General features: G+C 37.7%; 3 protein-coding genes across 8 annotated transcripts in view; 1 reads left to right on the forward strand and 2 right to left on the reverse strand.

Moving 5' to 3' along the window:
• The window catches only part of rnf111 (ring finger protein 111), a 62,986-nt gene extending 62,262 nt beyond the window's left edge, over positions 1-724 (reverse strand). For all 4 annotated transcript variants that reach the window (XM_052090587.1, XM_052090571.1, XM_052090577.1 and 1 more), the window contains exon 1: positions 327-724. The gene's annotated coding sequence lies outside the window, so the exon portion shown is untranslated. The remainder of the gene's footprint in view (positions 1-326) is intronic.
• A 1,391-nt stretch (positions 725-2,115) lies between these two features.
• ccnb2 (cyclin B2) lies at positions 2,116-5,713 on the forward strand. Its single transcript, XM_052090653.1, has 8 exons — positions 2,116-2,246; positions 2,592-2,708; positions 2,799-3,065; positions 3,144-3,302; positions 4,230-4,466; positions 4,546-4,686; positions 4,786-4,896; positions 5,371-5,713. The coding sequence occupies exons 1-8, from the start codon at positions 2,229-2,231 to the stop codon at positions 5,479-5,481; spliced, it is 1,161 nt and encodes a 386-aa protein (XP_051946613.1). The 5' UTR covers positions 2,116-2,228; the 3' UTR covers positions 5,482-5,713.
• Positions 5,714-5,914: 201 nt separating this feature from the next.
• The window catches only part of myo1ea (myosin IEa), a 79,680-nt gene continuing 63,133 nt past the window's right edge, over positions 5,915-22,461 (reverse strand). Inside the window, exons 20-29 of one of the 3 annotated variants that reach the window (XM_052090532.1) lie at positions 18,382-18,496; positions 17,670-17,839; positions 13,837-13,982; positions 12,317-12,463; positions 10,424-10,581; positions 9,741-9,830; positions 9,422-9,620; positions 9,140-9,172; positions 8,058-8,227; positions 5,916-7,910 (exon numbers count right to left, since the gene is read on the reverse strand). In XM_052090532.1, the coding sequence (XP_051946492.1) occupies positions 7,834-7,910; positions 8,058-8,227; positions 9,140-9,172; positions 9,422-9,620; positions 9,741-9,830; positions 10,424-10,581; positions 12,317-12,463; positions 13,837-13,982; positions 17,670-17,839; positions 18,382-18,496 (1,305 nt within the window). In that variant the 3' untranslated portion in view covers positions 5,916-7,833. Of the gene's footprint in view, positions 7,911-8,057; positions 8,228-9,139; positions 9,173-9,421; positions 9,621-9,740; positions 9,831-10,423; positions 10,582-12,316; positions 12,464-13,836; positions 13,983-17,669; positions 17,840-18,381; positions 18,497-22,461 lie in introns of all 3 variants that reach the window. The other 2 variants (XM_052090541.1, XM_052090549.1) reach the window with 2 other exon arrangements.

A 22,461-nucleotide genomic window follows, 5' to 3' on the forward strand; every position in this document is an offset into this window, starting at 1 on the left:
GAGGTTTTTATAAACAATAGAGAAATTAAACCGCTGACATGTTGATGTTGTTCTCAGGATTCCTCAAAACAACAGCAGACAGCTTTAAAGATTATAAAACACAGGCTCAAACAGATATTTAAGAAACGTATAAAAGAACGCAATAGCTATAACAAGGAAATAATTATCTATCAGTAGCCCAATGGGCCTGTGTTTGTTGGGACACACACTCTCTCTCTCTATCTTGAAACTGCTAGCGGCTGGCTATTAGCCTATCCAGTTAGTCAAACAATAGCTTTTACCGATTTATATTTACCATTAAAACAAATCGTAACAGTACCACTTACCTCTATACACTTCAGAGAACTATCATTCCTGGACTTATCTGCCTTTCCAAACCATACGGGCACGATTTCCGTCGACAGAAGTAGAAAAGTGTTGGGGAAGCGAGTGAACGTCAGCGAAGGCTTGTGTGAAACTGACAGTAACACAAACCTGAGAAAGAGAGCGAGAGAGGCCCAGCGCTTTAGCCTCCCCGCTAACGGACGGTTATTTCGACGATTCCGCCTTAAATATGATGGGAAACGCAAGCAAGCAACAATATTACACGGTATACGTGATAATGGGGTAAACTTGTCGAGAGGACGGTTTATTTAACGGTCATATGTGACGCAAATTAAACACCGTTTGCCCTCGGGTGCGAGTCCCCATTCCTTCCGATCTACGGCGTCCATTAGAGCGCTGCTCTCTGTGTGTGTGTGTGTGTGTGTGTGTGTGTGTGTGTGTGTGTGTGTGTGTGTGTGTGTACCTCCATCACACATACACAACACACACACACACACACACACTTGCGTTTCGATACTTTACGACATTCTCGCATGCTTGACGACTCTCCGAAACCCTTAAATTCCCTAAAGGCTTGATAAAAAATAATTAGATACATTTACCATGAATAATTATAGTACGTGATCTTAGCGTTTCGCCACCGCCTTTTTTGAGTCCATACAGATAATTTTGTGTGGTTTGTGAATCTTGAAGAATCAAATGTAACTTATTGTTTTTAAAGGAATAGTTCACACAAAAATGAAAATGATCGCATCCATGTCTTCTGAAGTAATCCAATCTGTATATTTTTTTTTTTTTTTTTTTTATCTAGAGCAGAAATATTCTTCTAAAAATCTTTGTGTTCTGCAGAAGAAAGTAATCCACATCTGGTATGGCATGAGGGTGAGTAAATGACGAGATAGTTGACATTTTTGGGTGAATTATCTCTTTAATGGTCACCTCATGCTCTCTAGTGGCAGAATGTATATTCACTCATGTACCTACATTAACACAAATGGAAGGGTGGGGAGCAGCTTTGTGTTTCTATGGATTTGTTGTCATTTATGTTCACGTTAAGTATAATTTTCTGTGGAGTACTAAGTCCTAAGAAATCCAGGTTTTATAACAGGCCATTAGTCTACTGTCTCTGCTGTAGCTACCATTTCAGTTGAACGTTTTTATGACCAACTTCTTCACTTTGACCAACAGTCTACACCAGGACCCACTGGTAGATAGAGAGACAGTCAGGCACCCCTGTTACACATTGTAATAAAAAAAAAAATGAGTGATGCATTTTAAGCCTGGCTTATAACAACATGGGTATAGTAACATTAAGGGAGGGATTGGAACAATGAAACATTTAACTAGAACATTAGCTTTGGCTGAGGTAGACTTAAATTTGTATTTTTGTTTAAGGCATATTTAGATTATAAAAAAGAAAAGAAAAAAAGAAGCAAATTGGTTTCAAAAGAAACAGTAATTCGATGACCACTGCAGTACCACAGTGGACCCCCTAGGGGTCGCGTGCCCCCGGTTCTTCATTTTTATCAAAACAGCTTTGTTGATATATACCATCGTGAGCTAAGTTCTTTAGATCCCAAACACATGACTTGGCTTAGCTAATTAGTTCGAGATAAATCAAAGGCCGAATCAGTCCAAACTATTGTGCTATAGAGCTGTATTCGCAACAGGAGATGGGGGCTGATTGATTGGTGTTCTCTATTCTTCCCACCAATGGAAGTCGAGGATTCCCTTAGGCATTGGCCAATCGGAGAGCACGGAGCGGTATTTGAATCACGAGAAGGCCTTTGTATATAAAGCGACTTGTTTTTGAATTGGAGTAGAAACATTAAGCAATGCTAAACGGCGCAATTTAAGCTTTAACGGTTTATTATTGTACCGTTTATCCGATAAGCCAATCCGCAATGGAAATGCACGCTTTGGTAAGTGTTTTATGCAAACAATGTGTGTATTTTTTTATTTTATTTCTATGCGTTAGCTACTGGTTTGTGTGTGCATTAGCAAAACCGGTGTAGCCTCACAATAGCTTTTCGTCCGTTAATTAAGTTCTTAAAGTGAACTCCGATGCTTGTAGGAAGTTGAGACCTATTTGTACTTTAGTACCATGTTTAATTTCAGTACAATGTAATAAGAACATGTACGTCTCAGTGTGGATACGTTGGACGTACATCGTTGTGTTATAGGTAATTGTTAAAGGGTCACTGCTGTAGTTGATCTGCATGTGCCTTTAGGAGACATTTTGTTTTTACCTTCCATTTCTTATTCAGCGCAATGCAGACAACCCTGCTTTCATCGGTGGCAAAGCCGGGCCTGTAAACGGTGGAGCGAGAAGGGCAGTGTTTTGTGAACTGTCCAACTTCGCTCACAAACCTGCTCCGACCAAGGTATGTGTGTTTCACCTAATTTAAAGTATGCATTTGATCCAATAATGTCGCCACAACTGCATGTGACTTTCCCTCTCTTATGCCTTCCAGAAAGTTAAAACTGTGCTACCTGTAAAACCAAATGTCCAGCCAGCTGTGGTCCAAACCAAGCGAGCCCAGGTAAGGCAGGAAGTATCTTACCCTGCTCCAGCTTTACCTCCAGCTCAAGCTGATGTCAGCATGAAGGAAGAGGAACTGTGTCAAGCCTTTTCCAACACCCTCTTTCCAGTCGAAGATATTGATGAAAATGATGCTGACATGCCTCAGTTGTGTTCTGAATATGTAAAGGACATCTACGTGTATCTGCTACGCCTTGAGGTATGTTCGACTTTTGAGGATTACTTGAAAATTAAGCCAACTCGTGTCTCCTGCAGCAGCCTTTTATTCTTGTGACAGGCTCAGCAGTCAATCCGTCCCCGTTATATGCATGGTTATGACATCAATGGGCGAATGCGTGCACTTCTGGTTGATTGGCTGATTCAAGTGCACTCAAGATTTCAGCTACTGCAGGAAACCCTATACATGACTGTTGCCATCCTTGATCGTTTTCTCCAGGTCAGTATGCTTTTCCTCCACCGTAACTTAAAGTTTTCACCCAAAAATTACATTTTGCATAATTTTCTCCCTCATGCCAACTAAGATGTGCATGAATTTCTTCTGCAGAACACAAAGATTTCACAAAGGGCTAATATCTCAGCTCTGTTGGTCCTTAGAATGCAAATTAATGGTGGCCAGCCACCATTTGAAGCTCAAAGCAATAAAGGCAGCATAAAAGCAATCAATCTGACTCCAGTGGTTTAATCCAGATTTTAAAAAGTGAGAGAGGTGTGCTCCAACTCGCTCTCTACAACCTATGAATGAGCGGCACCTGGTGGTCTCCTCACAATGAGGCTCCGTCTATTTCACGATCTGAGCTTCCAATATCCACACGATCTGCTGATACCATCTCAACATTAAAGAACCCGCTGAAAGCGCATCCGTTTCATCAAGCACTTAACTTGCTGTACACACAAAAAATCTGCGCTAGGACCTAAACCACTCCAGCCACCTTGAGAGATTGGCTGTACAACACTGTAGATGTTGTTAAACTTTGACAAATTACTTGCTATGTTCCTAATTTTTAAGTCACTTTGAATAAAAGTGTCTCCTAAATGTAAAGGTGTGGATTAAAAACAGCTCTATATTAAAGTCCTTTTTGTACTATAAATCTCCACTTTCACATTCTTTTTGTTTTTGTGATATATTTTTTTTTTTTTGCATTCTTTGTGCATATTGCCACCTGGGCCATGAGGAGAATTTATGACTTATGACTACATTTTGTGGACCAAATGAGCTGAGATATTCTAAAAGCTTTTGTTAATGTTCAGCAGAAGAAAGTCCTACACATCTGGGATGGCTTGAGGGTGAGGTAAACGATAAGAATTTAAGTTTTTTAGTACACTGTCCCTTTAATATCTTTTTGGTTATTTACTTTACCTTCAGGTTCAACCAGTGACCCGCAAGAAGCTCCAGCTAGTGGGGGTTACTGCGATGCTGATTGCTTGTAAATATGAGGAAAGGCATGTGCCAATGATTGGGGACTTTGCCTACATTGCTGATGATGCCTTCACAAAAGCCCAGATTCGAGAGATGGAGATGTTGATTCTAAGTGAGCTGAAGTTTGAATTGGGGCGACCTCTACCCCTGCACTTTCTACGGAGGGCTTCAAAAGCCGGATATGTATGTACAGCTTTTAACGTAATTGGTTGCTAAAGTCAGAGCCTTCATTTAATGTGTCCTCTTTGCACATGATTTGTAGGCTGATGCTGAGAAACACACTCTTGCAAAATATTTTCTGGAGCTGACGCTGCTTGACTATGACATGGTTCACTATCATCCTTCTGAGACTGCAGCTGCTGCTCTCTGCCTCTCTCAACTTGTGCTTGATGGGCAAAAATGGGTGTGTCTTTCTTTTTAAAACGTGTGTAATTTTACTTTATAAAATTTCTTCCCTGCACACTTTGTCCCTAAAATTGTATTTTGTTTTTGCTGCCTGTAGTCATCAACCCAACAACACTACTCTACATATGATGAGACCCACTTGAAGCCGATCATGCAGCACATTGCCAAAAATGTTGTTAATGTCAACGAGGGACTCTCAAAGCATGTGGTGAGTTTTTTTTATTTTATTTTTTTATTTATTGTATTTGGATTCTTGTACAAAAAGCTGTTCAGCTTGTAGTCTAAAAACCCAGAAGAGCCATGGGTTTTTATAATGGTGGTTTCCAAAATAATAAAAAAATGGTTTGCTGTAAACATTATTTGACTATATTGACAACTAAAATTACACTTTCATACCTCAATTGTTGGTGAATTGATGCCACAGTGTGTCTTTTAAACCAGTATGCATTTCAATGTCTTAAATTTTATGTTGAAGAACAAAACGTACCCATTGTCAAATGTTTATCTGGAGACTTATTTTAACTCCAGTTGAAAACAACCATTTTAAAAACCGTAGGAAAATCCAGATAGAACCTATGGTGAATTTTAGACTTCCAGGTTTGCCTGCATGTTTACGTCAGGGCTGTACAGCTCTTGGTTTGGTACCATTGACTAATTGGTTGTCTATTGTCCTACGCTACAGACTGTGAAGAAAAAGTATTCAAGCAGTAAGCTAATGAAGATCAGTGTCCTTCCCCAGTTGAAGTCTTCACTTATAAAGGATCTGGCAGCATGTTTGCTTTCCAGCTCTTGAGTATTTTTTTTTTTTTTTTTTTTTTTCTTTCTTTCTTTTTAATGTGGAAGTGGATTAAACCTGCACTTTATGCTTCAGTCAGCCATTTTGGGATTTTGACTGCTGCTTTTTAAAATGATTGATGTACATAGTCTTGGAATGTCTGTGTGAATTAAATTTGTTTCTACTTTTTTTAATTACATTTTAAGCTGAGGGTTTATATTGGGCTTTATTGTTTTCATTTTAGAAAATTGTTGGTGTTGTAATTTTGTCTAACCTTTTTCTGCTTTTATGGACAAAGATTTCACAGTTAAGTCATGCTGCAATTTACCTTATGCTTCTTAGGTATAAGACTGGAGGGGAAATAAAATCCACCTGATTTGAAACCATGGGAACTTTTTTTGTTTATATAAATGGTTCATTTAAATTGATATAATGGGGGAAAAAAGCAAATGAGTAAAGAACTACTTGCATTGAAAATAAACCACTTTTTGTGAAGGAAATATATATTTTATTTTCCTAATTTAACCCACCGATCATGCATTACTGAAAAATACAGCTCATCAACACCACCCACAAAGCAGCTCAAAGATTGAGATGCAAATTTCTGTAAAATGCCAATAATACTAATGTAAACAATTTCCAAATTTCTTTCCTTTAGTGATGAGCACTTTCTCTGGCAAACCTTGGTTTAAATTACCTGACCAGTACATTTGTAAAGGGTTGTACTGAAAGTGCGTTAAACTTCACCATACAGTAACTTGTGAACAGATGTGAATGTGGGACTGATAACAAAATAATGCATGGAAATAACACTTCTATATAAAATCTAGCTTTACAAAACTCTGCATCTCTTGAACAATGACACATTCAGCATACATCAAAGATAAACAAATTCATAAATATACAGTCCATGGTTTTCAAGATTTGTGTGCATTTTATACATTTGGGTTTCTCTTAACTAGAATGTGGAAGGCAATAATATGGTAAAATGGTCATAGCAGCAAAATATTCCCCACTAAAACCTCTGATTTGCTTAAGGCCGTAACCATGTCTTGTAAATTGGGGGGGGTGGGTGTTGAGGTCACAAATATAGTTGTCCCCTTTGGTCCTTTAAAATTGTAAAGGCTCTGAATCCAATACTTTTCAGAATAAAGGCTTTAAGTGCCATAAAGGCCCAAAAATTTGTAATTTTTGGTTTTAAAAGATTTTTTTTATTTTTACCAGACTACCACTGTGCCTGGATTGCTAGCAATTTGCCTGTTTTAGACATCTTTTGTGCTGTATCAAAGACAAGATGAATATAATTTGAATTTCTTTTCATCACTGATGTATCTTTAAAAGGACATGACTGTCAACTGGCTAGCAAAAATAAAATACACAATTTTTACAAAAAGTTGTCCCTTGTGCTTTTTTCCCCAGTAGAATCTTAACACAATATTTTCTTCAAGAATCCTAATGCTGCTCTTTTCCATATAAAATAAGTTCATATTGATCACTACTGTCAAGGTCCAAAGAAAAAAAATATATTAACATACCATAAAAGTTATTTTAAAAGAAGACTCTTAGGAGATGCTGTACACAATTCAGAATTATGTTAAGACATCTTTAAATAAATACCTAATATTTTAATTGAATTAAAAATATATGACACTGTCCTTGCCACAACCAAAAAATTAAATTCACTGGTCTTACCATGTTCTAGTTTTAATCTGAGTGTGAAACTGCTCTACTTTGTTTTATAGATAATATTTAAGACAATATCAAGTGAATTTTCTAAAATGGTACTTCAGAATGGCCATATCAGATTATTGGGGGGAACTTGTCCCCCTCAATGTTTATTGTGGTTACGGCCCTGGATTTGGACATGACTTCAAGAGCTTGTAAAAAATAAAATCATAAAAACAGCAGGTGACCAAATGGAAGCACCTTGATTTACATATAAAATCTATTAATTTCAAAGGCAAAATTAAAAAAAGGCCTGTTCCCACATACAATTGCTACTTCATCTCTTCAAGTGAATAAGATCACCTTAAATATTAATGACAGATGAATAAACCACATCAGAATATACTGTAGAATGCTATAAATACAATAAATAGCTTTGATCAGTGCCCACAGGGACAGCTCAGTATTAGCACCCTGGAGAAAAGTTTAGTGGCCTGCTCTTCAGAGCACTGCCCGTCAGACCTTATTAAAGTGTCCATGGTAACATAATGCAGAGTTTATGGGGATTCAACGACAGCCATGGCACACCTCTGTCCTTCATCTTCTCAATTTAAAATTTTCTCAATTTCCTTCCTTTATTTGTCCTCCTTTAATGAGTCTGCTGAGGTTCAAATAGTCTGGTCCCCTCATCATCTATAGAAGAGGTTAGATTTTGTTCACGTAGTTGTTTGGAAAAAGGCCTTGTTTACCTCTCAGTCTCCCTGTCCACCATCCAGAGGCATCTAGACACATGCAAATAAACACTTAAAAAAATACATTGACTATTGCTGTATCGAAATGATAAAAAAAAGTTCTTAATCTAGGGCCATTTGTTCTTACTACTGATATTCATCTATGAACTAGTGTTTTCATGCAACCTCTCTGCTCACCTTCCTTAACGATATCAATGATGTCATCTGCGTTGAAACTGAGCTCATCTGTATCTTGAGCATCATAGGCATAGAGAGCCTTACACTGAGGTACCTGGGGCTTGGGCTTGGGGGCAGGTTTGGGCCGGCCACCTCCTGGAGCAGGCCTGCTGGTGGACTGTCTGTGGGCCCTTGTAGAAAAACACAGAAGACTTTAACATGATAGAGGCTGGTGCTCCTGCAATCACAAGTGACATTTCTAACATTTTACCAATGTTAGAGTGTTAGCTGCCCGATTTTGTGGTGTTAGTTTGCCACAAGGTGGCAACATATATGCATGTTAATTTACAGTGGTGCTGTCAGCCAAAATACATTTATGAATTATGTTTAAGGGCACCTGCACACTAGAGTTTACACTGATTAAAATGGGGATAGTACGTTGCAAAGACGTAGAGGGAAAACGTACAGGTTTGTGAACGTGATGCTCTTTCATGCAACCAAAAGTTGAGAAAATTTAAACTTTTGCTGCAATGCACTCTGAAGTAAGCCTCTGTTGACCAATTAAAGTTTCAGATACTGAGGTATGGTTTGATCTTTTAGAAAGAACATTTTAGTGTGCAAGTGCCTTAATTCAGTTGATCCTCCACCTAATTCCAAAGCCCAGGATCAATTTCTTGAATCAATGGTTGTTGTTGTTGTTGCTTTTGTTTTTGCAGCTGTTGTAATAAGACCAATTGTTATCCCTTCAACCTTCATGATGCTGTCTGATAAGACCCTCATCATGACTACAACAGAGAAGTTGTTAGATAATGCCCAATCCAAATCCCTTGACTTTTGGTTCAAGGAAACGACTCCTCTCTCGTTTAGTTAACACAACCAAAATCTAGTCTCCAGTTCAGTAAGACGATAATAATATTCAATCTATTTAATATAACAGTTTAAAGGAAGAAAATGGAGACCAGGGACAAGAAACTCTAAATGATTGAGAGAGGATGCAAGGGTGGATTTGGAGTTGAGCATCTTAAGTGTCTATCTATGTAACTAGTAAAAATGAACCACAACCACTACCACCTAACAGAAACTACACACATGCTTAAACTCACATTCCTCCATTTCCAGATGCTTGGTGATTTCTGCTATGGTAAAGAGATACATGTGTTACACTCAGAACCAGCTCACTGCTTTGTCTGTGAGAATGATATCTTGAGAACTGAGATTCAGTTATGCATCTAGCAATTAGACAAACGTCTACAGAAGTTAACTATTCCTTGATATGTATGCTTTAGCACAATAGTTGTGAGCTCCTCACTAAAACACATTTCTTGTTAATAAAAGCTATATCTATATAATTCTAAATTTCTATGTTTGCATTTGTGTCCTCTCACCCTGCAGCCCCTTGGTCGGGTACTTTAAGGAAATCTAGGTTAGGTTGCTGGGGCGCATGCCTGCTGCCCCTGTCCTTGGGCTGACTGACATTAGTAGGCAGGAATGGGCGGGCTGTGTTTCCTGATGTCGGCCTCTGATTGCTTTGAGGTTGCGAGTTCCTTTGATTGGCATTCTTAAGCCCTCCATTCTGGTGAGCAACTGCAGGAAAACACACAGGCTTAAGATCTGACCTGATGCATACTGCCTTAAATGAAGGTACATTAGATAGTCGAAGCCAGAGTTTCAAGGGAGTGCTAGTTGAACTGGATAGTGTTGTACCTGGAGGACCAGGTGCGATGCGTGTTGGGGCGTGTTGGTGCGCTCTGGACATGTTGGAGCGGTTTTGAGTGTTGCTCTTCTTAGTAGGACCTGGATGAGGGTTGTCAGTTATGGTATGGTCAACATCAAGAATCTCTTTACAGGACACAGCAATTTAATAGTTGTATCATATAATTTCTTTAAACACTCAAAGCTAGCAAAATATTTTTTAAGAAACTATGGGGTGTATGAAATCTTGCATGAGTATCAGGACCTTGTATCAAACAAAACATTTTCTTAATCAGTATTTCTATGTTGTTTTTCAGTGAAAATATCAAAATATCCTTTAAAAAAATATATTTTTTCACAAAATAACCCCATTGCCAAATAGCTTTTATTCTTTTTTTATTATTATTATTGATTTTTATTTTTATTTAAAATTTTACATTTTCAAAAAACAAAAACAAGAAACAGTACACAACTCAATAATACACAAAAAATAGGAAGAATAAATAATAATGAAAAAAAATTATATAGAAATAAAAATGAAAATAAGAAATAAAATAAAAAGGAGACAGACAGAGTACCACAAATGCATCTTTTTTTAAGGATGTTTAGATATTTTACTGGACAACAAGAATATGCAATTTCTTGCAGTGAAACATTGTGTGAATAACAAATAAATGGCTTGGGTATACACTCACGTGAGTTCTTGGGAAGACCCGGTCCAATGCTGACCTGCAGTATTTTGTTTGAGGGTCGCAGCACAGCTACATCCCCTTGTCCCTGGATGAACTGCACCTGTCTGGATCCTCCTGCATTCCAGGGTCCCCATCCTTCTTTCTTCAGCTTAATTTCCAGCCTGGTGGAAGAACCAGTCCAATTACTCTTTTAATGACCCCAAATTGTACTTGGACACTTAGGCCAAGCACACTCAAACATGTATGAAAGAGGCATTTATTGTATAAAAAAGAAAAATAATAATATATATATATATATATATATATATATATATATATATATATGTATTTTAAAAAAATATCACTTTTGGAGCAAAACATTTCACAAAAAAAGTTTATTAGATTTTAATAAATGTTGTATTATATATACTGTATTGATATATATATATATACACACACACACACACACACACACACACACACACACACACACACACATACACATATACATATACACTCACTGAGCACTTTATTAGGAACACCTGTTTATACGATTATCTAATCTGCCTACCTTTTGGTAGCCGTGCAATATATGAAATCATGCAGATATGGGTCATGAGCTTTAGTTAATGTTCACATAAACCATCAGAATGGGGAAAAAATTTGATCTCAGTCATTTTGACTGTGGCAAGATTGCTGGTGCCAGATGGGCTGGTTTGAGTATTTCTGTAACTGCTGATATCCTGGGATTCTCACACACAACAGTTTCTAGCGTTTACTCAGAATGGTGACAAAAATAAAAAACATCCAGTGAGTGGCAGTTCTGCAGACAGAAACGCCTGGTTGATGAAAGAGGTCAACTGAGAATGACCAGACTGGTTTGAGCTGACAGAAAGGTTGCAGTAACTCCGATAACAACTCAGTACAATTGTATTGAACAGAATATTATCTCAGAATGTACAACATGTCAATACTTGAGGCAAATGGGCTACAACAGCAGAAGACCACATCTGGTACTTCATTAGGATCATAGTGTTCTTAATAAAGTACTCTGTGAGTGTGTGCATATACAGTAGTTACTGTATATATAATGTTCAAAATGAGGACAATAAGTATTTAGAATTTTTGGTTGTCAAACCTAGTGGGACATGTCTGTAGTTATCTCTACTTATTTAACTGATATCGGTGATTGCCTGTGTGAACTAAGAAAAAAACAATTAGTTGGTTAAACGTAATTGCAAAAGTGGCTAAGAAAGTGATTTTAGTTCTGACAAAAGGTCTAGCATCAAGCATGTTTACATGTACGGTCTTACACCAATTATGCTTAAAAAAACGACAATGCGTGCGGTCATGTAAACGCAATAAACCACATTCCTTTATCGGCATAAAGGCCATAAACAGCTTATGAATAACCTGATCGACACAGGAAGATTTTGCATGCCATGCAAACACCTTACCCGTTGTTCTTACTGACTCATCCAATGTACATGTGTTGAGCGCATGCCTCTTCAGGATTTGATGTCAAAAGTAGAGAATAACATGATTATTTCTGATATATCCCTGTCAGATTTTTCAAAATAAGCTGATTTTAGAGAGTAATCAGCATATTGGTGTGCATGTAAATGGACTAATTTATTTGCAGATGCCACTTTTTTCCCAAATGTAATGAAATTCACATGTTTGAAATTTGTTATCCAAGAGTACAAATACTTTTGCCCACTGAAATTTTTGAAAATATATATTTCACAGGCACACCGATATCATTGTTAGCAGCATTAACACCAAGATTGCTTTAATTGTCTGCTTCAGAAATTCTTTATTAGTCCTCTTCGATAAGGAGAAGAGACTCATTGTCCATCTGCAAAAGTCATGCTTTTGCAATAGTTGTAGATATATGTTAAGGATATTTAAACTTACGTGTTGCTAAATTTGAGCAGTAGTTTTCTCTGTGTTCTCTTTTCATATCTGCGTGCTAGTAAACTGATGAACTCCGTCTTAAACACACACTCCAGCAGGCTGTCATACTCCTCCTCATGTAGGATCATGAAGTCGTCCTGCATTGTGCTGTAGGGGAGATGAATGTAATTTCAAGGTATGAAATATCCACATGTGCTTGTTTATTGAACATGAGAGCAGTCTTTCATTTTAGGTTACATTAGTCACATGTGTTGAGAGACTTTTGGGACTTTGGTTTTCACAGACACACAGGTTGTCAGGTCACAAAATCTGAAAGTGATATGGGAGCAGTTCGAGTTTCAGTGACTGGGACACATGCAGAGATGCCCTGTATCGCCCAATAAACTTAAGTCTTTTCTAATTAGTTTTTTACAAGGTGTACTCTCCCTACCCAGCAACACCTGGTTTACATTATTGACAACCCCCCACTTACAGAACAGAACTATAGCTGAATTCAAGGTTGAACTCAAGGCTGGTATGGGTAACTTTGAACACCTCTTTCTTGGCGCTTCTTTGTAAAAAAATAAAATATCAGAATCAGTAAAAGATCCATAATCTTTGGGTTTCTTTAAGAGAATGCTGGATGTTTAATAATTTTACTACAAACGACCTTTCCAGGGAACACTTAAAAAAATCCTGTAAATGTTTTTAGAGAATGTGGCTTCATATATCACGCACACCCTTGATTCAACATGTGTTAAGTAACACAGGGCAGTCGAGGGCTCTAGCATGCAGACTGGACCTTTGAAGTCTCTACGCCTATAATTCTGTAGATGGCTATGCAAGGCATGCTGGGACCGCATGTAGGGATTAAGGGCTCTGTTTTACACATGGGAGAGGGGCTGCAGTTCATTTGGCTGCAAGTTGCCAAATATACAGGTCTGCTCTTATTCACAAGATTAAAAATGTGTGCCGTATGACTGGACTTTCAAAGTATCTTCTGAATTGGAGGAAGAACTTATTGCTTGACCCTTAATTAAGTACAGTATGTATTTATCAATGCAGGGGTGTGGTATAAATACAACCCCGGACATACTACCTTCTTTAACCCATATGTTCTTGGACCTATGACATACTAACAACAACTGTGAGAATAATTGATTGGGGTACTGTTAAACAAGTACAATTTAAAACTGTGGAACAACTCTCTTTATCTACAAGGTAATTATAGCACTTAGACATGAAAAGAGACACCTGACTCTCAGTTCTCTGCTGTGTTTTTAAAAATTCAACATTTCAAATCCATGGATTCTCAACTCATATGGCTTTACGAGAAGGTAAAGTGTATGCGCACTTCAGAATCTCAGCAGATGCAGTAGGTCATTCGGGTATTTTTTGCCTGCTGTTTCATGACTATTAGCAGTCAAAGATCTTACTCATTTGACCTGTTGTTTTTTGTATAATGTATAATAGGGATACTATTTGATATTTCTGTGGTTCACACTGAATAAACATACAAACACATACAAAATCTACCTCACCTGAAAGAAACAGCTAGAATCTTCTCAACATCAATTTTACGCTTTAGGACCTCTTTCACCTGTCCCTTCTCCGGCCCCTGTTTCACCTTTTCTCTTCCAATCAGGTAGACTGATTTTGGGGTGAGGATCAGGTCTCTCTTAATGCTCTGAATAAACAGATGAAGAGTTAGACATCCATACATTGCACTTCAACTCTGGAGCTTTTTTGGGCTGCCGCTTGCAACTTTTCACACTGAAACTTAAAAGCTCACCATTTACACATACTGTCGACTAATTGCCAAAAATTGGTCTCGTCCATAGACATTCAGTCTAATTTTCAGTTCTTACACCACCCCTATTGTTTCATCAGATATCTCGGCCTCTGAGTGGACTAGAAGCTCAATCTAGGTGTCATTAGAAAGCTAATACCCTTTGTGATGATATACAACATTTCAATAACATATATTTCCAATGTTTTTTTTTAGCATGCTTTCCTGTTGGACAGCATATTTTGTTTTTGACATCTGAGATATAACATTGGATTATTCGCACAAGCAAGCTCACATTCAAGTGAAAATGGCTGATGGTTTAGAAAACTACCTAAGGTGTAAAGTTTTTAGCTATTTGGGGATTACAGCAGCAGTGATTGGTGCATAAATGTGACATCTGTATTTGATTTCTTAAAGAAATCATATTTCACTTTGTCATTCTTTTAAAAATATTATTTTAAAATCATATTAATATTTCTACCACATTACCTCTAGGTGGCGCTGATTTGCGAATTTATGTTTTCAGGCTTCAGGTGTTATTTTATGTGACATAAATGCAGAAGTGGTGGTTATCTTTGAAAGTAAAAATGTTAAGCTTTCAAACATTACACATATGCATGACTTTTGTATTCGGACACTTGAACATTTTAGTGTTAATATACTGTGGGTACGGAAAGTATTCAGACCCCCTTAAATTTTTCACTCTTTGTTATATTGCAGCCATTTGCTAAAATCATTTAAGTTAATTTTCTTTCCTCATTATTGTACACACAGCACCCCATATTGACAGAAAAACACAGAATTGTTGACATTTTTGCACATTTATTAAAAAAGAAAAACTGAAATATCACATGGTCCTAAGTATTCAGACCCTTTGCTGTGACACTCATATATTTAACTCAGGTGCTGTCCATTTCTTCTGATCATCCTTGAGATGGTTCCACACCTTCAATTGAGTCCAGCTGTGTTTGATTATACTGATTGGACTTGATTAGGAAAGCCACACACCTGTCTATATAAGACCTTACAGCTCACAGTGCATGTCAGAGCAAATGAGAATCATGAGGTCAAAGGAACTGCCTGAAGAGCTCAGAGACAGAATTGTGGCAAGGCACAGATCTGGCCAAGGTTACAAAAAAAATTCTGCTGCCCTTAAGGTTCATAAGAGCACAGTGGCCTCCATAATCCTTAAATGGAAGACGTTTGGGACGACCAGAACCCTTCCTAGAGCTGGCCGTCCGGCCAAACTGAGCTATCGGGGGAGAAGAGCCTTGGTGAGAGAGGTAAAGAAGAACCCAAAGATCACTGTGGCTGAGCTCCAGAGATGCAGTCGGGAGATGGGAGAAAGTTGTAGTAAGTCAACCATCACTGCAGCCATCCACCAGTCGGGGCTTTATGGCAGAGTGGCCCGACGGAAGCCTCTCCTCAGTGCAAGACACATGAAAGCCCGCATGGAGTTGGCTAAAAAACACCTGAAGGACTCCAAGATGGTGATAAATAAGATTCTCTGGTTTGATGAGACCAAGATAGAACTTTTTGGCCTTAATTCTAAGCAGTATGTGTGGAGAAAACCAGGCACTGCTCATCACCTGTCCAATACAGTCTCAACAGTGAAGCATGGTGGTGGCAGCATCATGCTAGGGGGGTGTTTTTCAGCTGCAGGGACAGGACGACTGGTTGCAATCGAGGGAAAGATGAATGCGGCCAAGTACAGGGATATCCTGGATGAAAACCTTCTCCAGAGTGCTCTGGACCTCAGACTGGGCCGAAGGTTCACCTTCCAACAAGACAATGACCCTAAGCACACCGCTAAAATAACGAAGGAGTGGCTCCACAACAACTCCGTGACTGTTCTTGAATGACCCAGCCAGAGCCCTGACTTAAACCCAATTGAGCATCTCTGGAGAGACCTGAAAATGGCTGTCCACCAACGTTTACCATCCAGCCTGACAGAACTGGAGAGGATCTGCAGGAGGAATGGCAGAGGATACCCAAATCCAGATGTGAAAAACTTGTTGCATCTTTCCCAAAAAGACTCATGGCTGTATTAGATCAAAAGGGTGCCTCTACTAAATACTGAACAAAGGGTCTGAATACTTAGGACCATGTGATATTTCAGTTTTTCTTTTTTAATAAATGTGCAAAAATGTCAACAATTCTGTGTTTTTCTGTCAATATGGGGTGCTGTGTGTACAATAATGAGGAAAAAAAATGAACTTAAATGATTTTAGCAAATGGCTGCAATATAACAAAGAGTGAAAAATTTAAGGGGGTCTGAATACTTTCCGTACCCACTGTATTTCATGACATAGCGCCCCTTTTTGGACCTGCCAGTGGTCCGCAGAGTTGAAGAGGTTAATATAATTGAATTGTCCAAAAGGAACTATTTGCCACATCTGACAATGGCAAGAAATTTACCAAGCGAAAATATTTCTTAATGGCTACGAAACTGTATTTTGCATCATTTTAATTAAAAGAATGTATAAATATAAACTCAGCAAAAAAAGAAACGTCCCTTTTTCAGGACACTGTATTTTAAAAGTAAATTTTGTAAAAAATCCAAATGACTTTACAGATCATTATTGTAATGTGTTTAAACAATGTTTTCCATGCTTGTTCAATGAACCATAAATAATCAATGAATATGCACCCTTGGAACAGTCGTTAAGACACTAACAGCTTACAGACGGTAGGCAATTAAGGTCACAGTTATAAAAACTTGGGACACTAAAGAGATCTTTCTACGGACTCTGAAAAACACCAAAAGAAAGATGCCCAGGGTCCCTGCTCATCTGTGTGAACATGCATTAGGCATGCTGCATGGAGGCATGAGGACTGCAGATGTGGCCAGGGCAATAAATTGCAATGTCCGTACTGTGAAACGCCTAAGACAGCTTTACAGGAAGGAATGACAGCTCGCAGTGGCAGACCACGTGTATCAACACCTGCACAGGATCCGTACATCCAAATATCACACCTGCGAGACAGGTACAGGATGGCAACAACAACTGCCGAGTTACACCAGGAATTATAGAATTATTTTTTTGTCATTGGGTGCAGTTTACGGTGTCTCTCGCAGCATCATATACATATCACGGTAAAACGGCACCTGTCACAAAATGTTTTTTTTTTACTTATATGGCTTAATGCAAGCAGTATTCCACATATCTGTGTGGGGGAAAAAACTTTAGCTATTTAACATAAACATCTGATGGTAAACATTCCACTGAAGAAAATTTTATCCCAACTTGCATTGGTCACTAATGCTTTCTTATGTACACAATTGTATTTGAATCTCTCATGTTACTCACTTCTCATGGCACACTGATTGTTTTTTTTTTATACAATTTGATATCATGTTACCATGTAATGTTGCAGTTTCTAATAAAGTTACTTGCTAGCTTCCAAGTAACTCGGAAGCCAATTTTTACTCAGATTTGGTATGTTTACAAGTGTTAATTTTGGACCCTTTATAAATGTATGCTTATCTCGACAGAGGGCAAAATGTCATATATTTACTGTGAGGAGAGGGACATATCTACTACATGTGGCACAACAACTGTTATAATATTCTGTAATCCTCACCTTATATCGTCTGTCATATTTGGTGACTTTATCCGCAAAATCAATCTTCTCCCTCTTGCCCAAAAACTGCCTAAGCTCGGGACGGTCATCCATACCAATATAATCACCCACAAAGTTTCTGTTCAGGCTGTGTCTTCTCCTCTCCTTCCTGTTCAGCAGTAGATCAGAGGCTGAAAGAGGGCAGAATGAATCTTCAGTGCTTTTCTCAAAAGTCTTCAGTTCTTATGGGATGTCCTTTAGAAAAAACCTTTTCAGATAATAATACCATACTCTTTTATTACATACCATATTACCATATTCATATATTATGTAATTTACATGCTACTCCAAGGTACTTTAGCCATTTTACCTTTTACCATAGTAAATGCCATGTAACCATACTACAGTACCATATTCAGAATAAACGGAGCCATACAAATTTATAAACGTGTAAAATCAGACAGGGTGTGAGGGTGTTTTCTGTCTGTTTGTGTGCACTATTATTTATAAACATAATAACATTAATTCAACTAAATGCAGCAGTTGGGGTCAGACTCCAAACACACAGGGGAAAACCATTGAATTCCCCCTTCTGACTATGACACATTCTATCATGTAAAATAACATGGTTTTCCTTTTTCTCATAATGCGTTTGTCTTTGTATATGAATGCACATATGTGAAGTCCAACACTTGAAGCTCACTCAAACAAGTCACCTGTAAAAAGTACTCACCCTCCTCTCTCATTTGAACATATCTTTTGCGGGCACAATATTTTCGCCATGCTGTCTGAATGGTTCTGGCATAACCATCGAATTTACGCTCTCTCGTCTCCTCCAGCAGGAAGAGCTGTAAGGCCACAAAACAATCTAATTCAGGTTGTAGAAATAACAAGTTAAACATGTCAAAGTCAAGCTCAGACCTAGGACTTTGATGTAACAGAAAGGATAGATACCCAATGAAACTACAGTCTGTAGCACATACAAAATACAAGGAAGGAAATAAACGCAGTGCTTCCAGCAAGAGAAATTATATTTTACCCAAGCTGTAAGTTTGCAGACTGACTTAAATGTGATGAGAAACCAAGACTGTGTACCGGCACTAAGTAAAACAACAATGTTTTGGCTGCAAAAAACATCCTGTGTAACCAGTGCAGTCCAATTTTGAACAAATGACTCTTATGAGCAGTTTTTTTTTTTTAATGAATCAGTCAAAAAGACTCACAAATGTATCAGTTTGAATACGTTTAACAAATTACTCACTAAGTCATTTAAAAAATAAAAATTCTGACTCACTGGCTGCATGTTTTTGATGACAATGAGTAGTAAAAGATAAACATTCGCTTAAGTGTTTAGTTTTAATAAATAGTATTTTTTTTTAAAATAGTAATAATAAATACAAATATTATTTTGTTTAGTATCTAGTTAGGACTAATTATATGGGGTGAGAATTACAGTGTAAATTACACTAAAAACTACATAACAACAGTGAATAGAGCTGCATTATCCCTGTCCATTACACTAAAGGTCACTCTTCACAGGAGCTGTATTACACAGTTGAAGAAAGACATGGCCCATCTTGGCATATGGTTGATTCAGTCTGTCCTGCCTGTCACTCCAAGCGGCCTCTCCCTTTATTCTTCAGATTTCATGTCTCTCTTTCCCTGCAAACAGCTATGCCTCTAAAGTGTACTGTGGGCAACCTATAATAGAGCTTTGAGCATTATGAGCGACTGGCAGCATTGAAACTGTAGTCTCCATTCTGATTTCTGTATGTCCTCAGAACACACTGCCACAGCTCTGCTACTCTCAAGACTTACAAAGGCCTGGCATGGACTCTCTCTCTCTAACACACACACACACACACACACACACGCAAACATGCACACACGCACACACACACGGCACAGTACTGACGAGATATTATGGGCAAACGCATAATGAAACCCCTTCTTTGTCTCTCACCCCACACACAAACAAACATATAAACACGTGCCAACACCACACACATACACACAAACCTCCCATTGACACACAGTTTCTGCTGTTGGGTGAACCTCAAAAAGAAATGTCAAGGTCATATTTCACCCCAACATCAAAAGAAAGAAAAAAATATATCTTGCATAAAGAAAATGAAGCTTATTTTTGTACCATTAAGATTTGTTTGCATTGTGGCATTAATTTCATTTCAACTAAAGGGATAGTTCACTAAAAAAATGCAATTCTCACGTTACTTACTCTTGTGCCATCTAAGATGTGTTTGACTTACTTTCTTCTGTTGAACACAAACTAATTTTTTTTTTTTAAAGAATATCTCAGCTCTATAGATTCTTACAATGCAAGAAGATACAGATAAAAATGTAAGTCTTTTAGTGAATACCATGCTATTACCATAGTAAATGCCCTAAAACCATGGTCCTTTTTTACCATAAATCTCCACTTTCACTTGAGTGAAAGAAGGTGGAAGTAAAAGTTAAAGAGATTTATAGTAAAAACAAAAGTTAAAGAATACTTAAATATGGATCTGTTTCTCACCCACACCTATCATATCACTTCTGAAGACATGGGTTTAAACACTGCCTTCTTATAAATTACTTTATCTGGCCTTTATGTGATTATTGAAGCTTCAAAGTTCTGATAACCATTCACTTGCATTATATTAACCAACAAAGCTGTAATATTCTTTTAAAAATCTTTGTTTGTGTACTCAAGAAGAAAGAAAATCATACATATCAGGGATGGCATGATGGTGAGTAAATGAAGAGGGAATTTTCATTTTTGGGTGAACTATACATTTGACCACATTTTCCACTAAAAACTCATTACTTATTACCATAATGTGTAGTACCGTAATCATTCTGTCCAGACACAATGATTTCATTATAAAAAATTTTTTTAATTCAGTACAACAAATAATACCAAGCACCACTTGCAATGGTAATTTACAAATGTACTTTACAATATAAATAATATCCGCTTTGCATTACAGTAATGAAAATGAGATGCTTTCGCATTACAGTAGACTACAAACAATTGGGGAGGGGGGTATAAAGTGTAAAAGTGTAACAATTTAAGACAATATGATAAAATATGGGAAAAATATGATCCGACATTTCTTGACAGTTTTCATGAGATTTACCCTAATAGAGATTGTAGGGATGTCTCTTGCAAACAGTGTATAAGAGCCCTTCATTACCTCACAGTGGGATCACAGAGTTCATTTTGGCAAATAAACTACTTAATATACTTTCTCTCTCACCTTCTCTCTCTCACGATCTCTGTCACTAAAGAAATTCCTTTAGTTATGAACTAAGAACTAATTAGTGTCAGAACCTTATCTCAGGAGTTTTGTTTTGAGAGGTTGGGCAGTTCAAATCTGGGCCCTCGCGCACACGCACACACACACGAAAGGCCACGTTTTAACATCTACGTGCCAAAGTAACACATCTTTGGATAATCTGGTGCATTCATGCCGAGCCACAGAGCCTTATTCTGTGTGTCCATGTATATGTGTGTACATGTAAATGTCACCAGTGAGATCATTGCACAGCCACAAGCAGTGCTTTCATAAGCAATCTGTAAAGAAAAAAAAAAGAGCAGTGGAAAAAGCAAAAGTCTCTTTGACATAACGGGAGCTGCTTGACCACAGCACACCAGTTGTGTATGAGATCCAGAGTAATGTTGACCTAACAGTGCTGACGTGGGCTTGACCCTGTGTTCCTCCTCCCACCATGCCCACTGCCCACTATTCATTAGCACTCTGAGTTGAGCTGTATGTCTGTGAGACACCTCCTCTATTTAACCTTACTGTCGAGTGGCATGTCCAGACTTTTCTGACTGGGTTTGCCCATGTGGGGCACAGACTCATTCAAGGGTGGCATGAAACATAACTCAATATCCATGATATTATAAATAATAAGACGAAGATATGCACATTTCCAGCTATTTTTAATAATCAAATGTTTCTTGGCTAGATTATGGATTAACTATTATTACATTTTAATACTGAAAAACACAGAAGACTCCAAATAGTATTTATTTTAGAATTTTCTATTTTGTGTTGTCTCTTTTTTGACTACAAACTCTTCAGATGTTAAGTTCTGTTCTCTGGTTTGTGTGCATCCATGTTGTGTTTTCTGTTGTTAATATCGCTGGTGCTCCTGTTGTAGCAAAACAAAACAAGTTTTTGCTTGAATGTTCATCTCTCTGCTTGAAATTCTTCTCTCGTGTAGGGAGCTCTAAAGCTCACGTGCAGGCTGTCTCACGAATGTGCAGGAGACCGACAGTTGTTGAAGATTTCACTAAATTTCAGTCTGTTTCTCACAAAACCTTATCGTATTCCTTCAGAACAAGACATACAATAATTTATTAGACTCCTGAATTATACTGTTGTGTCCATTTGACTCTTGAAGAAGTGGTCACAATAAACTGCCATTGCATGACATCACTGAGCATAATTTTTTTTCAAAATTTTTATTTTTGGGTGAACTAATCCTTTAAAAAAAATATCCTGCGTTCAATACAAGTTAAGCTCAATCGACAGCAAAGGTGGCATAATGTTGATTACAAAAGTGAATTTTGACTTTTCTTTAAAAAAGCAAAAATCAAGGTTACTACAGTGAGGCATGGAAGTGAATGGGGCCAATTTATGGAGGGTTTAAAGGCAGAAACGTGAAGCTTAACATTATATAAAAACACTTACATTAAATCTTCTGTTAAAACTCTTGTATTATTTGAACTGTAAATTTGTTTTAGGGTTTGTTGACATTACATCGCCATGGTATAACATTTGTAAAATTGGCTATAACTTTACAC

This window comes from Xyrauchen texanus, chromosome 2 (genome assembly GCF_025860055.1).
Source record: "Xyrauchen texanus isolate HMW12.3.18 chromosome 2, RBS_HiC_50CHRs, whole genome shotgun sequence".
NCBI classification, from domain to species: domain Eukaryota; kingdom Metazoa; phylum Chordata; class Actinopteri; order Cypriniformes; family Catostomidae; genus Xyrauchen; species Xyrauchen texanus.